Source organism: Alosa pseudoharengus, unplaced genomic scaffold (genome assembly GCF_046254945.1).
Source record: "Alosa pseudoharengus isolate Yale_2024_CS ecotype anadromous, Long Island Sound unplaced genomic scaffold, YU_APseudo_1.1 YU_APseudo_1.1_scf_1, whole genome shotgun sequence".
NCBI classification, from domain to species: Eukaryota; Metazoa; Chordata; class Actinopteri; order Clupeiformes; family Clupeidae; genus Alosa; species Alosa pseudoharengus.
In genome coordinates this window covers 56,767,640-56,789,669 of record NW_027468564.1, presented here as the reverse complement: position 1 = coordinate 56,789,669, position 22,030 = coordinate 56,767,640, and the positions used below count along the sequence as shown (strand labels likewise).

At 42.8% G+C, this 22,030-nt stretch overlaps 1 protein-coding gene across 2 annotated transcripts in view; it reads left to right on the top strand.

Annotated features, from left to right (window-relative positions):
• LOC143134256 (Fc receptor-like protein 5) overlaps window positions 1-22,030 on the top strand; it is a 50,382-nt gene that overhangs the window by 5,896 nt on the left and 22,456 nt on the right. The window contains exons 2-6 of one of the 2 annotated variants that reach the window (XM_076294469.1): window positions 7,953-7,988; window positions 9,924-10,268; window positions 10,788-11,066; window positions 19,349-19,693; window positions 19,834-20,118. In XM_076294469.1, the coding sequence (XP_076150584.1) occupies window positions 7,953-7,988; window positions 9,924-10,268; window positions 10,788-11,066; window positions 19,349-19,693; window positions 19,834-20,118 (1,290 nt within the window). Of the gene's footprint in view, window positions 1-7,952; window positions 7,989-9,923; window positions 10,269-10,787; window positions 11,067-19,348; window positions 19,694-19,833; window positions 20,119-22,030 lie in introns of those variants that run through there. The other variant, XM_076294477.1, reaches the window with a different exon arrangement.

The window sequence follows — 22,030 nt, the reverse complement described above, 5'->3', positions numbered from 1 at the left end:
TCTATTCACTTGAATCGTCTATCCAATCAACTGTGCTACAAGATGGCCGCCGACAGTGTACACATTATCTATAGCCATCTCTATGGCTCTAGTGTAGCCTACATATGCAGGACTGTTCAGTAGGTTATACCCACTTAAAAAGCATCACCATCTCAGTATACCCACTTAAAATAGACTAGGATACATTTGGGGTTGATCACAGTATAGCCTACCCACTACAGCTAACTACTAGCCTACATCACAGTAGCCTAGATCCAGCTACATACAGTAGGCCTATATCCACTAGCCTACACCACTGCTGCCGAGTGACTTGGCTAAAAGGACTGACTGTACACTAAAACTAATTAAAAGAAACGGTAGCCTAGTGCTATTATTTGTAACATCAACGCGAGCAGGTTAACACGATGACACAAATCATACAATGCTGCAAAACATAACACGTTGAGAACAGCTCAAACAAAGACGAACGAGCAATGTACTCTGGTAAATTACAAACTTGGCAGAATCAGAATATAAAAAAGCCCTACAAGTGAAAGGACTTAAGGTTAAACCTCAAACCCTTGCATTACAACCACTAGGCCTACATCATGAAACTGTAACATATTTCACTTACTTTCGTGAGATCGAATTCAAGACGAGTGTAATCCATTCCAAGCCTTCTTCCAGCAGTGTTCAAGAATCACGGAATTCAAACAGAGCCCGTTTACGGAAGTCAGGACAAGACTTCAGTCGATCACCTGAAAGCAGAGGCGCTGTCTTCCCCCTACTGGCGTGGGGGTAGGCCTACGTGTAAGGCAGAGCCTGTCTGATTGAACTGAAGTGAATTGTGAAATGAAAGAAGTGAATTTTCTTAGTTGTGAAAAGTGATCTATTGATAGATTTTTGTTTAAAGTTCATTCACCTAATACGGTAAAAAAAAGCACAAAAGTATATCTTTTTTATTCAGTAAATTGATATTAGCCTAAAATAAATATTATCTTGATATGATGTTTACCTTACTTTGATTTTATAAGACCAATCATTTGAGTGGATCTAAATCAAGTGACTGCACTTGTTACTTCAAAAACTGAAATGGAGCTTGTGTTAGTGTCGACTATAGCTGTTATTGTCTCCAGTTTCTAAAGCTGATAGAGGCGCAATCAATCACACAATGCCATATAACACATTTAACACGGCATGGAATTGGAATGAATAGAGACGCATTACCATTGACGTCATTGCCACCTAATCAGAAGCCTCGAATGCAAATAATGTAAAATGTGTGAATGTAAAATGGTAATGGTAGGCTACAGGAACAAATGAAACATGTTCTGAATGTATTCTAGTGATAGCAGAAAACTATTATAAAGTATTATTGTTTGTTTAATCCAACGTGAAACTGCAATCGGTTCTGAATGCAGACCAGGCGTTGTCTTCCCCCTACTGGCGTGGGGGTGTAACGGTTGGACTTTTATATTGAGAAATGTGGAATGTAGAAGTGAAAATAGTTTTATTGATAGATTCGTGTTTTAAGCATTTTCACTTCATACGGTTACAAAACTGAAATCAAGCACAAAAGTATTGTTTATAGCAAAATTGATATCAGCCTAAAAATAAATATATTCTCTTACTCCTTATCTTAATTTGATTACATAAGGCCAATCATTTTTAGTGAATATCAAGTGACTGCAAACCTTGTATATGCTAGGCCTACTTCAAAAACTTATACGGAGCTGGTTAAAATAAACATGTCAAAACAGCACTCAGAACAACCAAAAACAACCAATAACAACCAAACGGGAACGTTGTGTGAAGGTACTGTGCAACCACAGGAGAACGTTTTGGTTGGTTGGTTCCCTTAACGTTTAGGAACGTTAAGGAACCCTTAGGTAACGTTCCCTAACCGTTAGTTTTTGGTTTGGTTCGAACTACCCTTTAGGGAACCATACACTAACGTTCCCGAACGTTCCCTTAACGTTTTGTGTTAGTGGGGTGCAACTCACCGAGTGGTTAGTGGTGTTCGTTGATTATTAAAAACAAATATCAGCGCAATGTATGATTTTAATCCGTGCTATTTGCTATTGTGGAACTATTTTACATAGATAAATAGATAGATTTTATTGATCCCTAAGGGGAAATTCAAAGGTCTCAGTAGCATACAGACATCACACACAACATGCACTTCCAGCAGAAATGGTAAATATAAGTATAAGTATAAACATATAACCAAACTCTACTGTACAATAGAGACAGTAGAAGATAAGAAAAATAACAAAACTAAATACTAAATATACTATATCAATTAAATAAAAAAATCCACAGTGTGCTTGAGGGTGATCAAGCATGAGACGCTTGCAGTGCAGGGCCGGGACTGGCCTGTAGTTCTGTGTGCATGGTGAGGTGCTCAAGAGAGTGAGTGTCATAGTGAAGGTGCAAAAAGTAGTCCAACAGTAGTCCTGTAGTTCTGTATGCATGGTGAGGTGTTCAAGAGAGTGAGTGTCATAGTGAAGGTGCAAAAAGTAGTCCAACAGTAGTCCTGTAGTTCTGTGTGCATGGTAAGGTGCTCAAGAGAGTGAGGGCCAGATGTACGTACATTTGCGAACGTAACGTTATCAGCGCCATGGACAAACCGCAGACTGTGAACGCTGACAGACCCAAGTTTCCGTCGTATTTATCAATCGTTCAATCCTTGGTGTAAACTGCGCCTTTCTCTGCCTCTCTCCGCCCATAAACGCAATTTACGAACGTCCACAACTGAATGGCAGAGCCTACAAGCGCAGTTGAATGAAGTTAACTGATGACAACATTAAAAATAATCAAACGTTTAGCGATCATGAAATAATACCATAGATGATAAGATGTCAACGAGCAGGGAGATAATGAAGATCAGTAGTTCTAGTCAAACTACTTGTGAACGTAGGCTATGGAAAATTGGTCAAATCTAGCAAGTAGGAAAGTTTAAGTGAATGACGTGAAAGTGAAAGTAAGACATTCGAAAGGCCAACGAAAGTTAATGTTGCTTTTGATAGAAGCCTACAAAGACTTGCAAAACTGGTGCTCTAAATAGCGATTCTGTTGTCTTTGAAAGGTTCTCTTATTGAAGCATAGAACTTCAATTTTGATTAACACCTGCTTTTACAAGGCGCAAGTATTTAGGCGCAGAATAGACGTGCGCTTTCAGGAGCAGTCTTTGTAAATACCGCGGAATACATAATTAGGCGCTCTTTACTCTTCCCCTCCCATCTTTTTACGCTAAACTCCCACTTTCCCCTGGATCCTCCCATGAATGCATATGCATGACACGAAAAGCGCAATTAGACATTTTCAGCTCCCGCGACAGGCAGATTGCGCTTTTACCTCATTGCGGCCTGTTTGTACATACCTCGCAATGATTTTAAACGCAAGTTGCGAAACAAATACGCCTGAAGTGGGCGCAAAAGCGTTAGTACATCTGGCCCTGAGTGTCATGGTGAAGGTGCAAAAAGTTGTCCAACAGTAGTAGTCCTGTAGGTATGTGTGCATGGTACACATACCTACAGCATACAAAAAAATAGTCCAACAGTAGTCCTGTAGGTATGTGTGCATGGTACACATACCTACTACAGCACATGGTATGTGTGCATGGCATGGATTTTCAGATGCCTCACAACCGCGTATAAACTTCCGCTCAATATTTGAGTCTGAAGCACAGTAAAAGAAGGTCTCGCGGAAAGACTAAAACCAAATGTAAACATGCCCCATTTCCGTTTCCGGTAGCGCAGTAATATCAATGAGCAATGAGTCTTCCAACAGAAATCAATGGGATTTTGCAAAATGGCAAATAAGAAACTGTATTTAACTACACTACTTGCTACTAACGAACATCACTAACCACTCGGTGAGTTACACAGTTTTAAAAAACGAACGTTAAGGGTTGTTTTAAGGACATGTTTGTGCATGCACATAGCCAGCCATTCTGAAGCAGTCAAAGGCGATTCAAAACGTCAGGCTATTTCCGCTCTTGAAGCCGTTTTAAACATGCCTATTGGCGGAGTGAGCTGTCACTCATAGTTAGCCCCGCCTACCTATAATAAAATACAGTGACGCTCACTCCTCATTGTAATGGAGGCAGACTGAGCTAGCATGCTAGTTGCCCATGTAAATCCTCACAGCCCAAACCTTAAAAGGAACATGCCACCCAAAATCAGTAGTAATATATGTTCTTACCTTAACTTTCACGAGTTGAGTCGTACCTCTCCCGCGTCGGTATGTGCACTCAAACGCTCTGGCGCGTGGCGCGAATGTGTTAGCATGTTACTATGCTAGCGGGCTCTGCCGTGGCCGTAGAGAGAGTAAGATGGCATTAATCAAACACATCCACGTTTTCCCTACTTAAATACAGTTGCACAAGTAGTTGATTAAAAATGTTAGGCCACACAACATGAAACGTGACGATTTTCCAAGCGAATAAACAGGAGAACTACAATGTCATGAATTGTACAATGACATGAAACGTGACGATTTTCCAAGCGAATAAACAGGAGAACTACAATGTCTGGCGCAATAGCACTTGGGAGTACTTCGACCTAGGTAGTAATATTAATTAACACCTAATTGTAGATCCTATCCACCACAGAGTTTAGAATCCATGCTTGATCGACCCCTCAGCCTCCCCCTCCCCTCTGAGCGAGAGAGAGGCACACACACTAGAGATGCGCTGATGGGCTATTATTTCAACCATAACTGCATAGCAAAACTTAATCCATCCATCAGCAAAGTTTTTTGACCAATTTTCAAAACTGCACCCGCCATCTGCTGTGTTTATAATGTATATGGGATGTTTTTAATGTAGCCTATATGGGATGCGGCGCTACTGACGTGAGGCTATAAAGCTCTTGCCTGTTCTTTCTAGAAAGACTAATCAAATGCAGCAAATATATTAAAAGGCTAATTCTTGGAGGAACGTAAGCACTGCCGCGATCGAACACTGGAAAGCGACAGTGCCCCTCACAAGATCACACCACTTTCGAATGCTGATCAACAACATTATGTGGCAGCCCTGTGGAACTCAGCGTTTCCCTCTCACGAGGAAGGCAACATCAGGTTTCATATGCTCGGGTTCGGGTGAAGTAGCTCTCCTCCGTGTGGTTGGGGAGATGCCAAGGCTCTCTGATCAAAAGCTGGAGGATTTCCGCCAGCCATGGCCTGTTCGTCCACCACGGGGCGATCAGTATTAGGGTGAGACCCCCGTCCCTCACCCTCGCCAGTACATTTGGGACCAGATGAACTGGGGGAAATGCATAAAGAAGGACATTCGGCCACGTATGCGCCAGCGCATCCATACCCAACGGTCCCGAATGGAGAAGAACAGTTTGTAGTGCGTGTTCTCTCTCGATGCAAACAATCTCAGCTCATCTGAAGCGGGCCCATACTTGCTCTGTTATCGATGGGTGAACCCTCCATTCCTGGTTGGAAAGGGAGGCCCTTGAAAGTCTGTCTGCTCTTATGTTCAATGCCGAGACTGGTATCGTTTTGTTCCTGTGTGTGCCCCACTCCACGCACAGACCCTGTGAAAACACCCATCTCTGCGTGTCTCTCATAAACAGTTGGCCCAGTGGCACTACTGCTATCATAGATGCCATCAAGCCTAGAAGGCAAAGGCAAGTGCGAAATTTCACTCTCCTCCCCAGCTGGAAGGTGGAGAGGCATTTGTGGAACGCCTCCGCTCCCTGAGGCGTGACCATGGCCCTGAACGAGACAGAGTCTAGGGTGAGGCCCAGAAAGCTTATTGTCTGGGCTGGGATAAGTACGCTTTTCTGGTAGTTTATGAGAAACCCTAGAGAGGAACATACATAGCGCACAAAGAAGGTAGTCGTCTATGTACCCATAAATCCTCAGACCCTATTCCCTGAGGGGGTCTATAATGAATTGCATCACCTTTGTGAAAAGCCTGGCCGCGGTGGCGATTCCAAAGGGTTTAACCTGGAACTCCAGGGCTCTGCCTTCGAAATAAAAGCGCATGAATTACCTGTGGGGTTTGTAGACTCCCACATGAAAATAAGCACGCTTCACTTCAGATCAAGCTTTGAGAACCAATCCCCCTGTCTCATTGATGCCAAGAGCTGTTTGTGCATTAGCATTTAGTGGCTGAGACGGGCGAGCTGACGCTGTCGGGACTCATTTGGCCGACCACTAGCATGCGTGCCTTGCTGGCTGTGGTGAGTGAGAGCGAGTTGAAGTTGTTGACGGATCGAGTTTGCGAGGGAGGAGGTAGCTAAACACCTCGTTCTCCTTCTTTGACTCGCAGCGAGTCTGCATGGCCTGGACTGCCGAACCGAACAGACCGCTCGTATCGAATGGGGCATCCAGGAAGGCATCTTCGTCATGACTTCATGACGAAGACCATGTTTGAATGGGCACTGTACTAGTCTTGATTGATTTCACAGCAGTTCCTCAATATTAATGTAACAATGAAAGGCTGTGTGTATTCCTCCAGGTCAATGCAGTCGTATGTGGCAGCCTAGTTGAGCACCTCCCACACTGGGGATGGGAGCCTGTAGCCACATTCTAACTTCCCCAAGAACCAGTTTTTCTCGTTTCATTGTTTATATGAAGTTTTTTACAGTGCTGTCAATATCTTGTGCAACAGATGGGATAGCAACATCTAGATATAGCTTCTCTAGGAACAGACTTTTTGCTGTAAACAAAATCAACCGAAGCAAGCTCAGTTGACATGAATGACTAGGCACCATTGCTTCCATATCTATGGTTTCTTGCTCATCTATCCATCATCGTATAAAGCCCACCCAGGTGATTTGATTGTTCTGGACAATTCTCAAGTTGTCATAGATGGTTCTCAATAGACCTTTTACGCAAAGTAAAAGTTGCATTCCATGCAAAGCTATATAAAGTAGTTCTGAATCTTGAAGGTAACAATGTTAAAACATTCTGCTCTGAAATTTAATACCGGTAGTTAGTACCTTCCGAGCAAAAATGTTTTTGCCTTCCAATTTGTGAAGCTGAAAACCCTATGAGCAGTTCCCCTAAAGCTTTAAGCTGTGGTGATAAATAGAGCCATGGGCACACCTTGGATGTGGGAAAGTGGGAAGGCAGTGAACAGTGGAAGTGAAAGGAAAGAAGTGAAACTAATCTGCCCAGAAAAATTCCAGCATTGTGTAATACCAAAGTCCTTTTAGGCAAGTCCCTACACTCAGCGGCCATATTGCAACGCTTTTTGGGCACTCATCGGGCATCCTATTCGGCAGAAATGTGCGTGCGCAAGGCTTCACGACACCAGCCTTGCTCCAGCGGCGAGTTCACAACACATGATTGGCACGATGTCTTCACAACCCACCATATGATTGGCTCAATGTATTCACATCACACCACATGATTGGCTCAATGTATTCACATGTCAACGTTTTGCCGAGGAAGGGGTGGGATATGTGTAGACAACGGCCTTATAAGTATAAGTATATGTACTCTTTTTATTCCGTGAGGGAAATTTGGTCTCTGCATTTATCCCAATCCGTAAATTAGTGAAACACACACAGCACACAGTGTACACACAGTGAGGTGAAGCACACACTAATCCCGGCGCAGTGAGCTGCCTACATCAACAGCGGCGCTCGGGGAGCAGTGAGGGGTTAGGTGCCTTGCTCAAGGGCACTTCAGCCATGCCTACTGGTCGGGGTTCGAACCGGCAACCCTCCGGTTACAGGTCCAAGTGCTAACCAGTAGGCCACGGCTGCCCGCAAAAATTGCCGTTACAATCTAACCCCATGCATTTCTATGGAGGATTTTTTTGAGTGCTGTGTCTCCTCATTAGAAAGTCTCTGGTTAAATGACCTCTTGTGTTTCTGCAAGCCCGATATAAACAATGCAGCTGTCAAATCAGAGCAGCTATTTAACTAATGTATATGGCTGATCATCAACACTTGATGTGTTTGTCACTATACTCTGCATAATGTGTCTCTAATGTTTTTGTGTTTCAGGTTTCTTGTCACTCATAGACTGTGGACACTGTCATGGTAATTGCTTACCATTGATAATATATAGACCGTTTCATACCTGTACCATAGATGTTTCAAAGATGTTGTAAATATGATCATTCTTATAAAGTTGTGAGTCAGACACCAGTCAGATCTCAGTTTATCTAGACCTATCCTCCTAAGACCCATAGTCCATGCCTTTACCATAAGGGCTAATGACCCCCTCAGTTCCCATCCAACATTTTTCAAGTTTTAGCTATATGACTAAAATGGACAAAATCATTTTATGTTGTCCTCAGAATAAAATAATTCTGGGCCTCTCTAGGGACAGGTAAAGCCGAGGATCATATAATATCAGCATGTTGCCTTTAAAAATCCTGCCGATTTTTACATGGATCTTGATCGCTAGACGTCGCTGAGTGCTGTCAATAGGGGAAAAAATGACCAAAATCGGTGCTACTGAACTGGAGTAGCTGCAGCTAATGGCCAATTCTCCCAGTGAGCTACAATGCTAAGTCTGGGGGCATCATCTAAACGTGCCTTTTTCCCTCTTAACAGACTCAAAATGTCATTAAAAGTTCTGTGCTGCATCATCTCATTTAACTCAGATCAGTCAGGAACTCAGGAAAGCCCAAAAGAGCCTTTTGTCGATCTCATGCCTGCGTTGCAAGAAAAACTTTATTTAATAGGTAATTGAGCAATGTAATGGTCAATAATATTAATGACTCTGTAACTTAATGGAAACGCCTGATGCCTGAGCTTGAACGTTACTGAAACAAGAATAGTGTGACAAACTTTGAATTTAAACAGTTTCTTCACAATGAGTAGAAAATATAGTTGTCACGTAAGGACCCTGCTCATGTTGCACAGACCTTTTAATGACATTTTGAGGCAAAAAAAGGAATGTTTAGATGATGGCCCCAGACCTAGCATTGTAGCTGACTGGGAGAACTGGCCATTAGCTGCAGCTACTGTCAGGATTTCAGGAAGGAGGGCCCAAATGCACAACCAGTGAAGCAAGACTTGAATCAATCCAGATTTTACTCAGACACTTATACATAATCACTTACTCTCGGAACGGACTGCGAAGGGTCAGGATGGCTGATCAACGACAGGCGGAAAGTTCCGGCCGAAGAACCATGCAGACTAGACACAGATAGGGCAGGTGAACCCAGCACGGCAGGCTCAGGGAGGACTGAAGAAGCAGGCAGAGTGGGCTCCGGCAATACAGGAAGACCAGACAAGACAGGCAGGACAGAGGGCTCGAGCAGGGCAAGAGGATCAGACAAGACAGACACAGACTCAACGGAAGGAACAGGCACAGACAGGGCAAAAGGTTCAGGACTGGGCTTTGGAACAGGGAAAATAACAGGGACAGTAACGGGGATGGTGACTTGGACTATAACGGGGACAGTGACAAACACTGTTACGGGGACAGTGACAGATACGGTTACGGGGACAGAGACAGTTACGGGGACGTGACTAGGACAGAGACTGGGATGGACAACACAGGGGAGATGGGGACAGAAGGGATTAAGTACAATTAAGTAGATAACCAATGATAGAGCAGATAATCAGTGACAGGTGAGCAAACAATTAACGAATTGACAGAGTCAAAAGGGATCAGGTGAGAACAGAAAATACAGGGAATAAGCAGAGGCAGGAAGCAAAGACCATAAGGAGAGGGGTGGAGACAACACATGACCGATACCAGAGTACATGGTAATACAAAACACAACAGAAATCAGGAACAATACACAAAATGGCCAGCAGGGTGGCCAGTGGGCACAAGTCCTGGCTGAAATCATGACAGCTACTCCATTTCGGTAGCACTGATTTGGTTGTGTTTTTTCCTATCAAAAGTACTCGGCCACGTCATCTACCATGTAAAAATCAACCGGATCATTGCTTTAATATTCTTTGTGAATACGAACCCAGATATACATTTATTTTTATATTTTTTCTATTCACCAGAAAGTGTAAATGTGCCCAAACTCACTCATGACAAGGAGAAGCAGTGTCTGTCCAAAGGAGCATCAGTGACTTTTACATGTGACACTGGTGACCCTTCCCCAGAGTGGCAGTTCCTCTGGTATAGAGTGGTCCCCCTCAGAGATGGTTTACCTGCTCTCACACACACTTCTGGCAGATCTGCATATTCCCTGGAGCTCCTGTCAGACAGCAGCGGAGGAGCTGGAGGCTCCTACAATCTCAACTCAACTGGCCCTGAACAAAGAGGAGTCTATGTGTGCAGAGCAAAGAAAGAAGAGCCGGTCTATTATACAGGCTACAGCAACACTGTGTTTCTTTGGGTCAGTGGTGGGTGACTTCAGAGTTATCTCAAATCTGAAAGTGGCTTATATAATAGTACCAAATTCATTATAAAGCACCAGGCTATATTTATGAATATATACCGTATGAATAATTCTAAATGTCTACTGGCAACACTGGTTATATGGCAGTATGGGTATCATGCCTATAAATTACAGCCTGACGGATGTTCTTCTGTGATTGAACTTCACCAGTTGGCAACACCAGTCATCAACCTTGGCACAATGTGTGCTAGGGCCTTCTCCTATATTGCACCCAAACTCTGGAATTCACCTCACAGCTCTGTGAACTGGACTCCATTATCCATTTTAAAGCTGCTATTCATACCCATTATTTTAGATCAGTGTATTCACTCTAGCTTCATTAACTCCATCTAATACACATTTAACTTATTGCAAATATTCCTAAACTGAAGAGATTGTCTTTAATTTGTTCCTTCCTTTCTTTTAGGAGTTACCATGTGAATGAAGAGATCTATTTTTTTGTTTTTGTTTTCTTTCCATTCAGATCCTGATTCTCCAGGCCGTCTGACCATCAATCCCAACAGCACCAGTTATGTTGAGTCTGAGTCTCTGTCTCTTAGCTGTGCGGGAAATGGAACTGGTTGGACTCTCCATCGAATCACAGATTTTATGGAGATCTCCCAGTGTCCTTTCACTAGAGGAGCATCATCCTGGGAAAACAGCACATGCCACATCGGTGTTCTGTCTCAGTATGACAGTGGAGTGTACTGGTGCCAGTCTGAGTCTGGAGAATTCACTAATGGTGTCTTTATAAAGGTTCATGGTAAGTCAGTGACCTAATGTATTTACAACTCTCTTGTATAGTGACTGGGTCGCTTTGAAATATCACCTTTCCTTACAATATATTTCTAACATTTCTAAATTCAATTTCATTAGCTTTAATCATGATGGATTGGACAGATTAAAGGCCCCCGTGGAAGAATGATTATCAATGAATAAAGTCAAGTCAAGTCAAGTCAGATTTATTTATAAAGCGCATTTAACATGCACATAGTGCAATCCAAAGCGCTCCACAAACAAGACACATAACAACAAGACAAGAGATGTCGGATGGAGCGGCGTAGTCGCCAGCGTACCCATGACATCAAGACAAGACAAATACATTTAAAAAATAACAAATACAAAAAATGCCGGACGGAGTGGCGTAGTCGCAAGACATACAAGACAGACAACAAAACAAATAAACAAATAAAAAAAGAAAATATATTTTAAAAGGGGAAAAAGTGATGTTAAAATTAGTCCAATTTCCAAACCAGCTGAAAATGTCCAAGGGCAATGATGATCCGTGAAAACTGCGCACAGAGCTGTGTCTTTACAACCGATGCAATGCCAACAAAGTTCTTTAGCAACTGACCAACCCGGTGAATTCACTGGCAGTCTGGAGATAACGTTAACGTTAGAAGCTAGCCTAGGCCTGCTAGACTGCAGTCTGGAGATGATGGAAGCACAGTCCAAAGTACTGAGCGATCGTGTAGATCCGCAATTCGGTGGACTTAACAGCGACTTTGTTGCTCCGTGAGAATGCAGCTCTTCACCGTTAACGTTAGTTTGCAGTTGGCAAGGCAGCTCGCAGGTCAGCAACAGCTCGGCGGGCACGGTGGATCTTTCGCAGAGTAGAGCCTAGGTCCGGCTGTCCCGAGAGATCCACTCGACCAGACAGTGAAGTGCACTGTTCACGGATGGATGGAAGGATTTCAGAGGCCCAGTTAGTCTGCAGTTGGCATGGCAGCTTGCAGGTCAGCAACAGCTCGGCGGCCACGGCAGATCTTTCGCAGAGTAGCCTAGGTCCAGCTGTCCCGAGAGATCCCCTCGACCAGACAGTGAAGTGCTGCACCGCTCATGGATAGATGGAAGGATGTCCGATGCCCAGCTAGGGCAAAAGCTAGCCATAGCAAGCTCCCAATGGACAAATGTCAACGACATCAGCTGACTTAGGAGTAAAAAGGACTAGTTAGGGGGCCAATTCTGAAAAGGGCTTCCGTTAAGACTTTTGCGGACATGTTTTGGTACAAGCTGTCACCCTATTTTCTTAGGTAGAAGACACCCATAGGTAAGATATTAGGGTGGTTGTCAAGCTGAAAATGTTTGTGTGTGACTTGTACAAGCAATTTCAGGCCAATGTTTTGGTTTCCTGCTCAACACGACATGCCAGCAATAAATGTTGAATATCTCCACAACCACAAGGACCATATACATAAAAAAGGTATCAAATGAAAGCTAACACTCATGGGCTGTCTGCAGAAGTGTCAGAATTGACATTTATTGTACAGTGTAAGAGACAACAGAACTCCCTATCTATGGGAATGAGTCAAGCCAAGTTTAAAGCTTGTAGGGAGAGACAGTGCAATACTGCACAAGTTATAATTCTTTAATGTCAAGGCGGAAATGTAGAACTGTAGATGGTGGTCTATGGTGTTATTTTACTTCATTAATGTACCAGGTTGTAACACAAATTCTATTTAATTAACATATCACTATAGTTATTAATTCCATCCTAACATTACTGCTCTCTCACTTCTTTAGGGTTAGGGGTAAGTAACTAGTTAGTAGTAATAACTATATAATAGTCGTATGGCAAAGGTATGTTTTTCCCCATCCAAGCAGTGACTCTCAGGTAGGCAGCCAACAGAAGGCACCCAGGGACCATGTCCATGTGCTCAGTCTGAGTCCTGGTCAGGGACACAAAAGAAGAGTTTACTGTTTTGATAATGAATACCTTCCCGTGAGTGCCCAGACCCTACATTTTAATGTGGGTCTGGCTCGTCAGGCTATATAGTTGCATATAATTTTGCAAAACTCAATAATAATGATGTGAGTACCTGAGTATTCTTGCACCGAGCTGCACAGGCACACCACATGCCCCACTACAAAATATTCCACTTTTTTGACATTGCCTGGTACTGCACTGACTTCCACTTTCCTTGCATCCACATATCATCAGCTCCAAGCACCTGGCCTGTACAGGTTCTTTGGTTAAAAGCTGGGGGACAAGCATACCATCCTTCATGTGCCAACCACAACTGGTTGGTAAGGGCAACTGTGGATGGGTCACTGGTGACTGTTTCCAAACCTTTGTTTGATAGTGGGCCCTCATTAGGTGCAGAGACAAGGCATCCTGAGTTGGTGGTAAAGTATCCAAATTGGCTTTCACTTTCTAAAACAGGGCACAGCAAACATCATGGATTGAAGTGCTGGTCGTTTTTGGATCATACAGTTTGTAGACAAACTGTTCTGTTGAGTTTTGGGGCAGCCGTGGCCTATTGGTTAGCACTTCGGACTTGTGACCGGAGGGTTGCCAGTTCGAACCCCGACCAGTAGGCATGGCTGAAGTGCCCTTGAGCAAGGCACTTAAACCCCTCACTGCTCCCTGAGCGCCGCTGTTGTTGCAGGCAGCTCACTGCGCCGGGATTAGTGTGTGGTTCACCTCACTGTGTGTTCACTGTGTGCTGAGTGTGTTTCACTAATTCACGGATTGGGATAAATGCAGAGACCAAATTTCCCTCACGGGATCAAAAGAATATATATACTTATACTTATAGAATAGCTGGACTTGGTACTTCATCCTCACCAAAGTTGTGGAGAAGATGAAGGCACAACCTCATGATGCCACAACCAAAGGGTATGAGAGGCTCATCATTCAGTGCAGTGACACAGATGTGCTGTTGTTGCATCTTGTGTTTGCAACCTGCCATCATTGGATGGGACACTACCCGTCAGTTCACTGGAATAGGAAAAAGGATGGCGTGGAAAGTGTTCCAGCAGTGCCCTCATCTTCTCCACAACTTTGGTGGGGATGAAGTACCAAGTCCAGCTATTCTATCCTCAGCAGAACAGTTTGTCTGCAAACTGTATGATCCAAAAACAAACAGCACTTCAATTCATGATTTTCGCTGTGCCCTGTTTTTGAAAGTGAAAGCCAATGTGGATACTTCGCTACCTTAGAATAATAAGGTTCTATCTGACATTTTTGTCAAAATGGAGTTATGTACATATTTTTATTCTTTGAAAGTTTCTTAAGTTCAGATGAGGTATTTGTGAGGTTGTGTACATATTTGGACTTTATATCAAAAAGAACTTGTTCCATTTACCATGTAACTCTATGGAATTCTAAAACTTTGAAGCTCAATATCTCAGAACTACTCAAAACGCAGATAGAACCTTATTATTCTAGGGTAGCGACTTTACCACCAACTCAGTGGAAACAGTCACCAGTGACCCATCCACAGTTGCCCTTACCAACCAGTTGTGATTGGCACATGAAGGATGGTATGCTTGTCCCCAGCTTTTAACCAAAGAACCTGTACAGGCCAGGTGCTTGGAGCTGACTATATGTGGATGCAAGGAAAGTGGAAGTCAGTGCAGTACCAGGCAGTGTCGATGTCAAAAAAGTGGAATATTTTGTAGTGGGGCATGTGGATGTGCCTGTGCAGCTCGGTGCAAGAATACTCAGGTACTCACATCATTATTATTGAGTTTTGCCACATTAAATGCGACTACATTGTTTCAGATTATTTGGCATGATATTGTTTTTCTTGTTTTGTAGATTAGATTTATATTATGCCCTTCGATGCATGCATGTTTTGTATTGGGAAGGTATTCATTCTCAAAACTGTAAACTCTTCTTTTCTGTCCCTGACCAGGACTCAGATTGAGCACATGGACATGGTCCCTGGGTGCCTTCTGTTGGCTGCCTTCCTGAGTGTCACTGCTTGGAAGGGGAAAAACATACCTTTGCCATACAACTATTATTTATTACATTACATTACATTTGGCTGACACATTTTTAACCAAAGCAACTAACAACATGGTTAACAGTTTAAGCTTTATAAAGCAATTCTCTCAACACTTATAGGACCATTTTAAAAAGCTCTAGTACAATAAGAATAAGTGCATCAGTGAGTGCTGTTTTTTAAACAATTGAGAGTCAGTTCTAGTCAGGTGGTAAGTGCTAGGATCAGCAAGACTAGTTATTACTACTAACTAGTTACTAACCCCTTAGCCTAAAGAAGTGAGAGAGCAGTTATGTTAGGATGGAATTAATAACTATAGTGATATGTCAATTAAATATAATTTGTGTTACAACCTGGTACATTAATGAAGTCAAATAGCACCTTAGACCACCATCTACAGTTCTACATTGCTGCCTTGACATTAAAGAATTACAACTTGTGCAGCATTGCACTGTCTCTCTCTACAAGCTTTAAACTTGGCTTGACTCATTCCCATATATATGGGTACTGATTGATAGAGGTTTTGGGATACTATGTTATGTTTCCAAGCTGATATTCACTTTGAAAACTGGTTCTCTTTAGGTGAAGATTGTTTTGTTCATGTTCTAGTTCTGTTCTCTTACACTGTACAATAAATGTCAATTCTGACACTTCTGCAGACAGCCCATGAGTGTTGGCTTTCATTTGATACTATTTCTATGTATATGGTCCTTGTGGTTGTGGAGATATTCAACATTTAGTGTTGGTATGTCATGTTGAGCAGGAAACCAACAAATTGGCCTGAAATTGCTTAAAGTCATACACACACACAAAAAAAAAACAGCTTGACAATCACCCTAATGATCATGTTTGCACATAAATTGGATTATATTGCACATTTGCCCAAAATTACAGTAGGTAACATGGAAGAAAATGAAAGCACTTTGGGAAAAAAAATCCGCTTTTACCACTTATAAGAATATAGTGTTAAAATGGACAAAAAAACATTTTCTAAGCTGACAACCTGGCTAGAACACATGTTGAGGGGTTATATATTAATACTGGATAGGTTGTATGCTTGTACCAAAAAGTGTCCGAGTTTTAATATCAGTTTTGGCCCCCTGAGTAGACTAAGAATAAAACACGAAAACTATCAAAAATAGCGTAAATAAATAGGGAAAACATTTAACTAGACAAACCAATACAAAAAATAAACATGACATTACATAAAATTACGAACATTACATAAAACCAAACAAAAACATGATGCCAGACGGAGCGGCGTGTCTCGCCAGCGTCCCCGTAACCTAGCAACTCAGCTAAATCATTAAATTTCTCCTGCTGTGCCTTTATTTAATGAAATCTTGCCAGTTTGGCTATATGTAGTAAACATTTTAGAAGGTAAGTTGGTAAAATGGATTTCTAAAGCACATTTAAAATACAGTTTATGACCAAAGTGCTGTGCATAGTGCAATAAGCAGATTGTAGCTAAGTTACAGAGACATGAATACAGATATAACAGTAGTGATGGTGAGATCATCTCTGATGGAAGGTGGCAGCTAATTCCATAGGCGTGGCACACCCACAGTAAAAGCTCTATCGCCTCTATCTAGTCTGGTGCGTGGAACATGCAGGAGACCCATGCTACAGGATCTAAGAGACCTGGGAGCTGAGTGGTGGTGAATAAGATCTGCAATGTACAGTAGGATGGGGCCAGGCCAAATGGAGAGAGGCGAGGATAGGGGTAATATGCTTCCGCTTTTTGGATCCCGTCAACAGTATGGCGATATGGACAAAAATAGTATAGTGTCACAAAAATAGTTTTTAGTAGCAGTAATATAGTTACGGTCCTTGATTATAATTGGCTGAATCGTGTTCGATGCTATTGTAAAATCTAACGCAAACATACACCTTGACCACATTTCGTTCTATATTACTGCGCTTCCACAACTTGATACAAAAATTAGAGAAGCTGTGTCTTGACGTTGCTTGGCAACCATTTCTCTCTCTCAAGGATTTCCTCCCTTCAGGTCCTGATATCCCTGCCTCTGCTTATTTTTAAATCCCTAGTGGGGAAAATATTGATTAATGCTACCTCATATTGATTAATGCTACCTCATATTGATTAATGCTACCTCATGTTGATTAATGCTACCTCATATTGATTAATGCTACTTCAAATAAAGCGCTGCAACATGAAAACAGTCCAGTGCAAGTAATAATCTGACATCAGAAATGGATTGTCACTACTAGCCCCCGTTTACATAGACACTTTTAATCTGATTCCAAAGGACTAATGGCTCAATCTGAATTTTGATTATCACTGCTATGCGGACGATACTCAACTTTACCTCTCCTAAGCTTTTGGTGTTTCTAGCTAAAACAACTATTCCCCAACAAATCCACCACCACGAAGCACCCAAGGACTGGGCGCTGAATGCACTAGCCAGTGTCCTAAAACCCCAGAGTGCTGGTTCACTGACTAGCATGAGTCCTAATGTGTCAGGACGGAGCTAAAAGTATTACGTATTTAAATTTAAATAAAATCATTGTCTTAAGACATTAAATCATTGATGCCAGGACAGGTATAACCATTTTATGGGATGCAAAATGTTAAACTATAATAAAACAAAATGGATCTTTTCACACAATCACTATATGCCTTAAAAGAAACTTTAGCATGCTAATTGGCCCCACCCACCTCAATTGAATTAGGCTAACAGTGGGATGTGTTGGACAGGGTTATTGCACGCACAGAAAAGGAAAATGTATGTACTAATTTATCTAACTCTAGGATTTCCAAACTCTAATTTTCCAAAAGGGAGCATGTTTCTTTAAGAGACTTGACAGACGCTAGCATCCATGGGTTTTAGCCTCTTTGCTAGCATGCCAACCTCTAGGGGGCAAAATAGAAGGATTGAGCCCAGGCAAGTGCAGGGTTTAATCACACAGTCGAAACTTCACGCCTAAATGCACCACAGTTTTTGACAGAATTTATGGAATTCATTTATATAATTTTTACATCATTTTGCCACTAGCCTACATACTCGTGTTTGTTGGTGTGTTGTTGCAAAATCCGTGGAATCATTTTATGCAAGCAAACTGTATACAGGGAGTCTTTATTGTTGAAGTCGGACATGATAATCATCCAAACATCTTGTATCTTGATCTGTTACTGTCTATGATCTTGACCTGTTATTCAAAACTCCTGCCAAAACTCCGCTTACCCTCTCTGTCTCTGGTCCTGGGCTGTGCTGTGTGAGAGGGGGAGTGGCTAGAGCGGAGAAAGCCAACGTGTGCTTCTTTTACTTATATAGGCTATTGAACAATATCTTTTGCATTACTTCTCCAAACCACGTCTAACTTGGCACTGCACTTACTCGTGCCCGTAGAAAGACACCTGTCAAGTAGGCTATGAGGGGGAGTGGAGATAGATTTAGTTAACATGGATTTTCTTTGGGTTTTTTCAGGACACCTTCCACTGGCCATTATTTAGATTGTAGGCTACGTTAGGGGAATAAAACCACCTAGGCTACAGTGACATTTCATCACGTCTCTTACCCCCAGTGTCGCTATGGCACCCAGTTACGTTTAAGGGGGTACTTTTTTGTGGTGGAAAACGAACACCTGGTACCAAAACCAAGTAAAGTTGAGGCAATTTGAGCTGATACCATGCAGTGGAAAAGAGCCATAAGAGGATTGACTAAAGAGTTTGTTGGTATCTGAGTGTTTTTTCTCCCCTAAAAAACGGTATCTGAGGGTGCCCACATCAAGGGCTTGTGGTTTGGTTATGTTTCTGATGACATAACGCTTCTGTTATTAAGTGAAATTTGTTTTCTGTGATAACAAATTAGGGTTAGGTTTTATGTGTCATGACAGTGTCATGTCACTCTGTCGATACTGTCAAGTAAAGTGTTACCGTATTTTCTGGTACTTTCTGGTGGGTGCCCTCATCAAGGGTTTGCTCAAGATAATAATGATCAAGATAAGATACTGGAGATGTGGAAGGTCATGGAGCTTGCACATCTGGAAAGGCTCCTTTTTCAGAGAAGGCCTTGAATACTACAGGAAGACGATACTTATTTGCAACAGCATGGCTCCATAGTAGAAGAGTCCAGGTGCTGGCCTGTTTTAGCCCATACCAGTCTACTGTCCCACATTTCTTGTAATATGTTGCTAGTATCAGATTCATAGAATTTATCTGTGCCAACAATTGCTGTTTTCGTTGCACTTTTTTTGGAATTGAGGTTGTACATTTCAGTTCACCTTTCCGATTGTTGGTCTAATCTTGTTTCATGCATTTGTTCTTTTTTGTTTGATGTTTTCAATTCACCAGGACATGGAATTGAGCCCAAACTTGTCAAAGATACAGGAAATCAGTGTCTCCTCAAAGGATCTTCTGTGACTTTTACATGTGACATTGGTGACCCTTCCCCAGAGTGGCAGTTCCTCTGGTACAGAGTAGTTCCTTTCAGAGATGACTTACCTGCTGACTCACACTGGTCTGGCAGATCTGCATATTCCCTGGAGCTCCTGTCAGACAGCAGCAGAGGAGCTAGAGGCTCCTACAGTCTGAACTTAACTGACTCTGAGCACATAGGGTTCTATGTATGCAGAGCAAAGAAAGAAGAGCCGCTCTATTACACCCAACACAGCAACCTCCTTTTTCTTTGGTTCAATGGTGGGTGACTTCATAGCTACAGTATCTCAAGTGTTAACCTTATACATACATATTTTACATACATACTTACATACATATATACACATATACACACCATGTTAATGTAGAACTCTGATTTTATTTCTCTTCTGTCCAATTAGATCCAGATCCTGATTCTCCAAACCATCTGAGCATCAACCCCAACAAGACAAATTATTTTGTGTCTGAATCTCTGTCTATTAGCTGTGGGGGGAATGGAACTGGTTGGACTCTAAAGCGAATAACAGATTATATGGAGATCTCCCAGTGTCCTTTCACTAGAGGAGCATCATCCTGGGAAAACAGCACATGCCACATCGGTGTTCTGTCTCAGTATGACAGTGGAGCGTACTGGTGCCAGTCTGAGTCTGGAGAATTCAGTAATGTTGTCTTTATAAAGGTTCATGGTAAGTTAGTGACCTATCTACAACTGTGTATCTATAGTGACCAGATACAACAATGTATCTATAGTGACCAGGTCAGAGGCCTTAAATATCAGGTTTCTTCAGTATTGTCTCTAACCATTTTTACTGTCTGCTCATGTTTGCTTCTTCTAGTTCTTTGCTTTAAATCAGGAACAGGGGCGTCGCTAGCAGTTGAAAACATTCGGGGCTTAGCCCATGGAGTCTAAACGGCTCTCATCAAGGACGGACTGGCCATCTGGCATACTGGGCAATTTCCCAGTGGGCCGATGTGTTATTTGGGCCGACAGTCCCGACACTTTTTATTTATATATTAGTCTGACCGGCCCATAAAACCAGTAGATCAGCGGCCCGATTGGCACTCGGCTGGCCCAATCACATTGTTAAATACCAACCCCTTTCGCTTTGGTCCTGCCTGCGTAATACTAAACAAAAAAGTCAGCGCAAGAGTTTGTTTCCTAACCACCAGCCCATGACATACGCTGGTCTGCGGCCCATTGGTTATTTTCTTCACTGACACGGGGCTGGCCCAATCATATCATGAAACACCTCCTCCCTTTGGCTCACGGCTCCCACACACAGCGTGCGGTGCAGTGCTGGAGACGCATCCTGTTCACTTTACATGGGCTTACATCATCCGTTGCTGAACTGAATTGTGGGTCCGTTGCGTTGCGTTGCTCCTGTCGCTCGCGTCGGAAAGTTCAACTTTTGCTGCACCGACGGACAACAGAAGGCACCAGCCAATCAATTTACGGTTATTCTTCAAGTCATTTGCATAGCTAGTAGCTACCGTCGGGAACACCCACTGACATCCGTTGACGTAACGCAACTGTGTGTGGGAGCCATAAGTGCGCCGGTGTGCAGAGATGTCGATGTGAGATGGAGAGAAAACGCAAAGGAGGCGGAGAGAAACTGCTAGAAAAAAAAAAAAGAAACTTGCTGCTCAAGCAAATGCTGCCAAATGTGCCAAAAAGCCAAGTCAAGTCAGTTTTATTCAGACAACATGTTTGCCAAGGCAGCTCCTGTGGCTGATGACAGTGGTGGTGGTGGCGGCAGCGGTTCTGCCAATGGCACTCACAGTGAATAGAACATGTAGTAGAACCTGTGGTAAGCTGGACTGCTTTCAGAACACTTAGGCTATGTAACGAGTAGGCTAAAGCAACCCAACCCCTTGATAAATCTGATAAAATGCTAAAACGTAAATAAAATATTTTGGCTAATGTTCTATGGCCAAGTTAGTTTGTATTGTAAACGCAGGTGAAATTAGCTAACAACATTACCACTAGCAGCTATTTATAAGACATTGTGTACAGAGCATTGTGTGCAGAGCTAGTGAGCAGAGCTGGACGTTGCGAATATCCCGCTCCTTGCTTAAAGGGACACCAGGCAAGCCTGATGCTTTTTCTCTACGAAACTCCCCCTCGATCGGTCTGAAGCTCTTTTCCTTTTCTTTGGATCTTCCGTCAAGGGTTTTCGCTGCTTCTTCCATTATACACACGTTTGCAACAATCACTAGCGTTTCGTTAGCCTCCCTCTGTGCTGTGGATGCAGGATGGAAACTGAAACTGCTTCGGTCGCCGGGTACGATACACTGAACTTGCAAGCGGGATATTCTTCCTACAGGCAGTAGGGGCGGGCGAGAGAGTCTTCGTTCGCCCTGTAATGAGTCATTTAACCATATACCGACTTACATTGATGAGTAATTAACACGAAAACGTTGCCTGGTGTCCCTTTAAGTGGCTGTTCACTCGGCCGCTCCTCTGCTCAAATTCACGCCAGGCCACTCCGCTCAATTTCGCTCCCCGCTCCATTTAAAGATCCTTCCGCTTCAGTGAAATCGCTCCATGCTCGCTCCAATTTAAAAGAGGGAGAAATAATCTACAAGCCGAATTTTCAC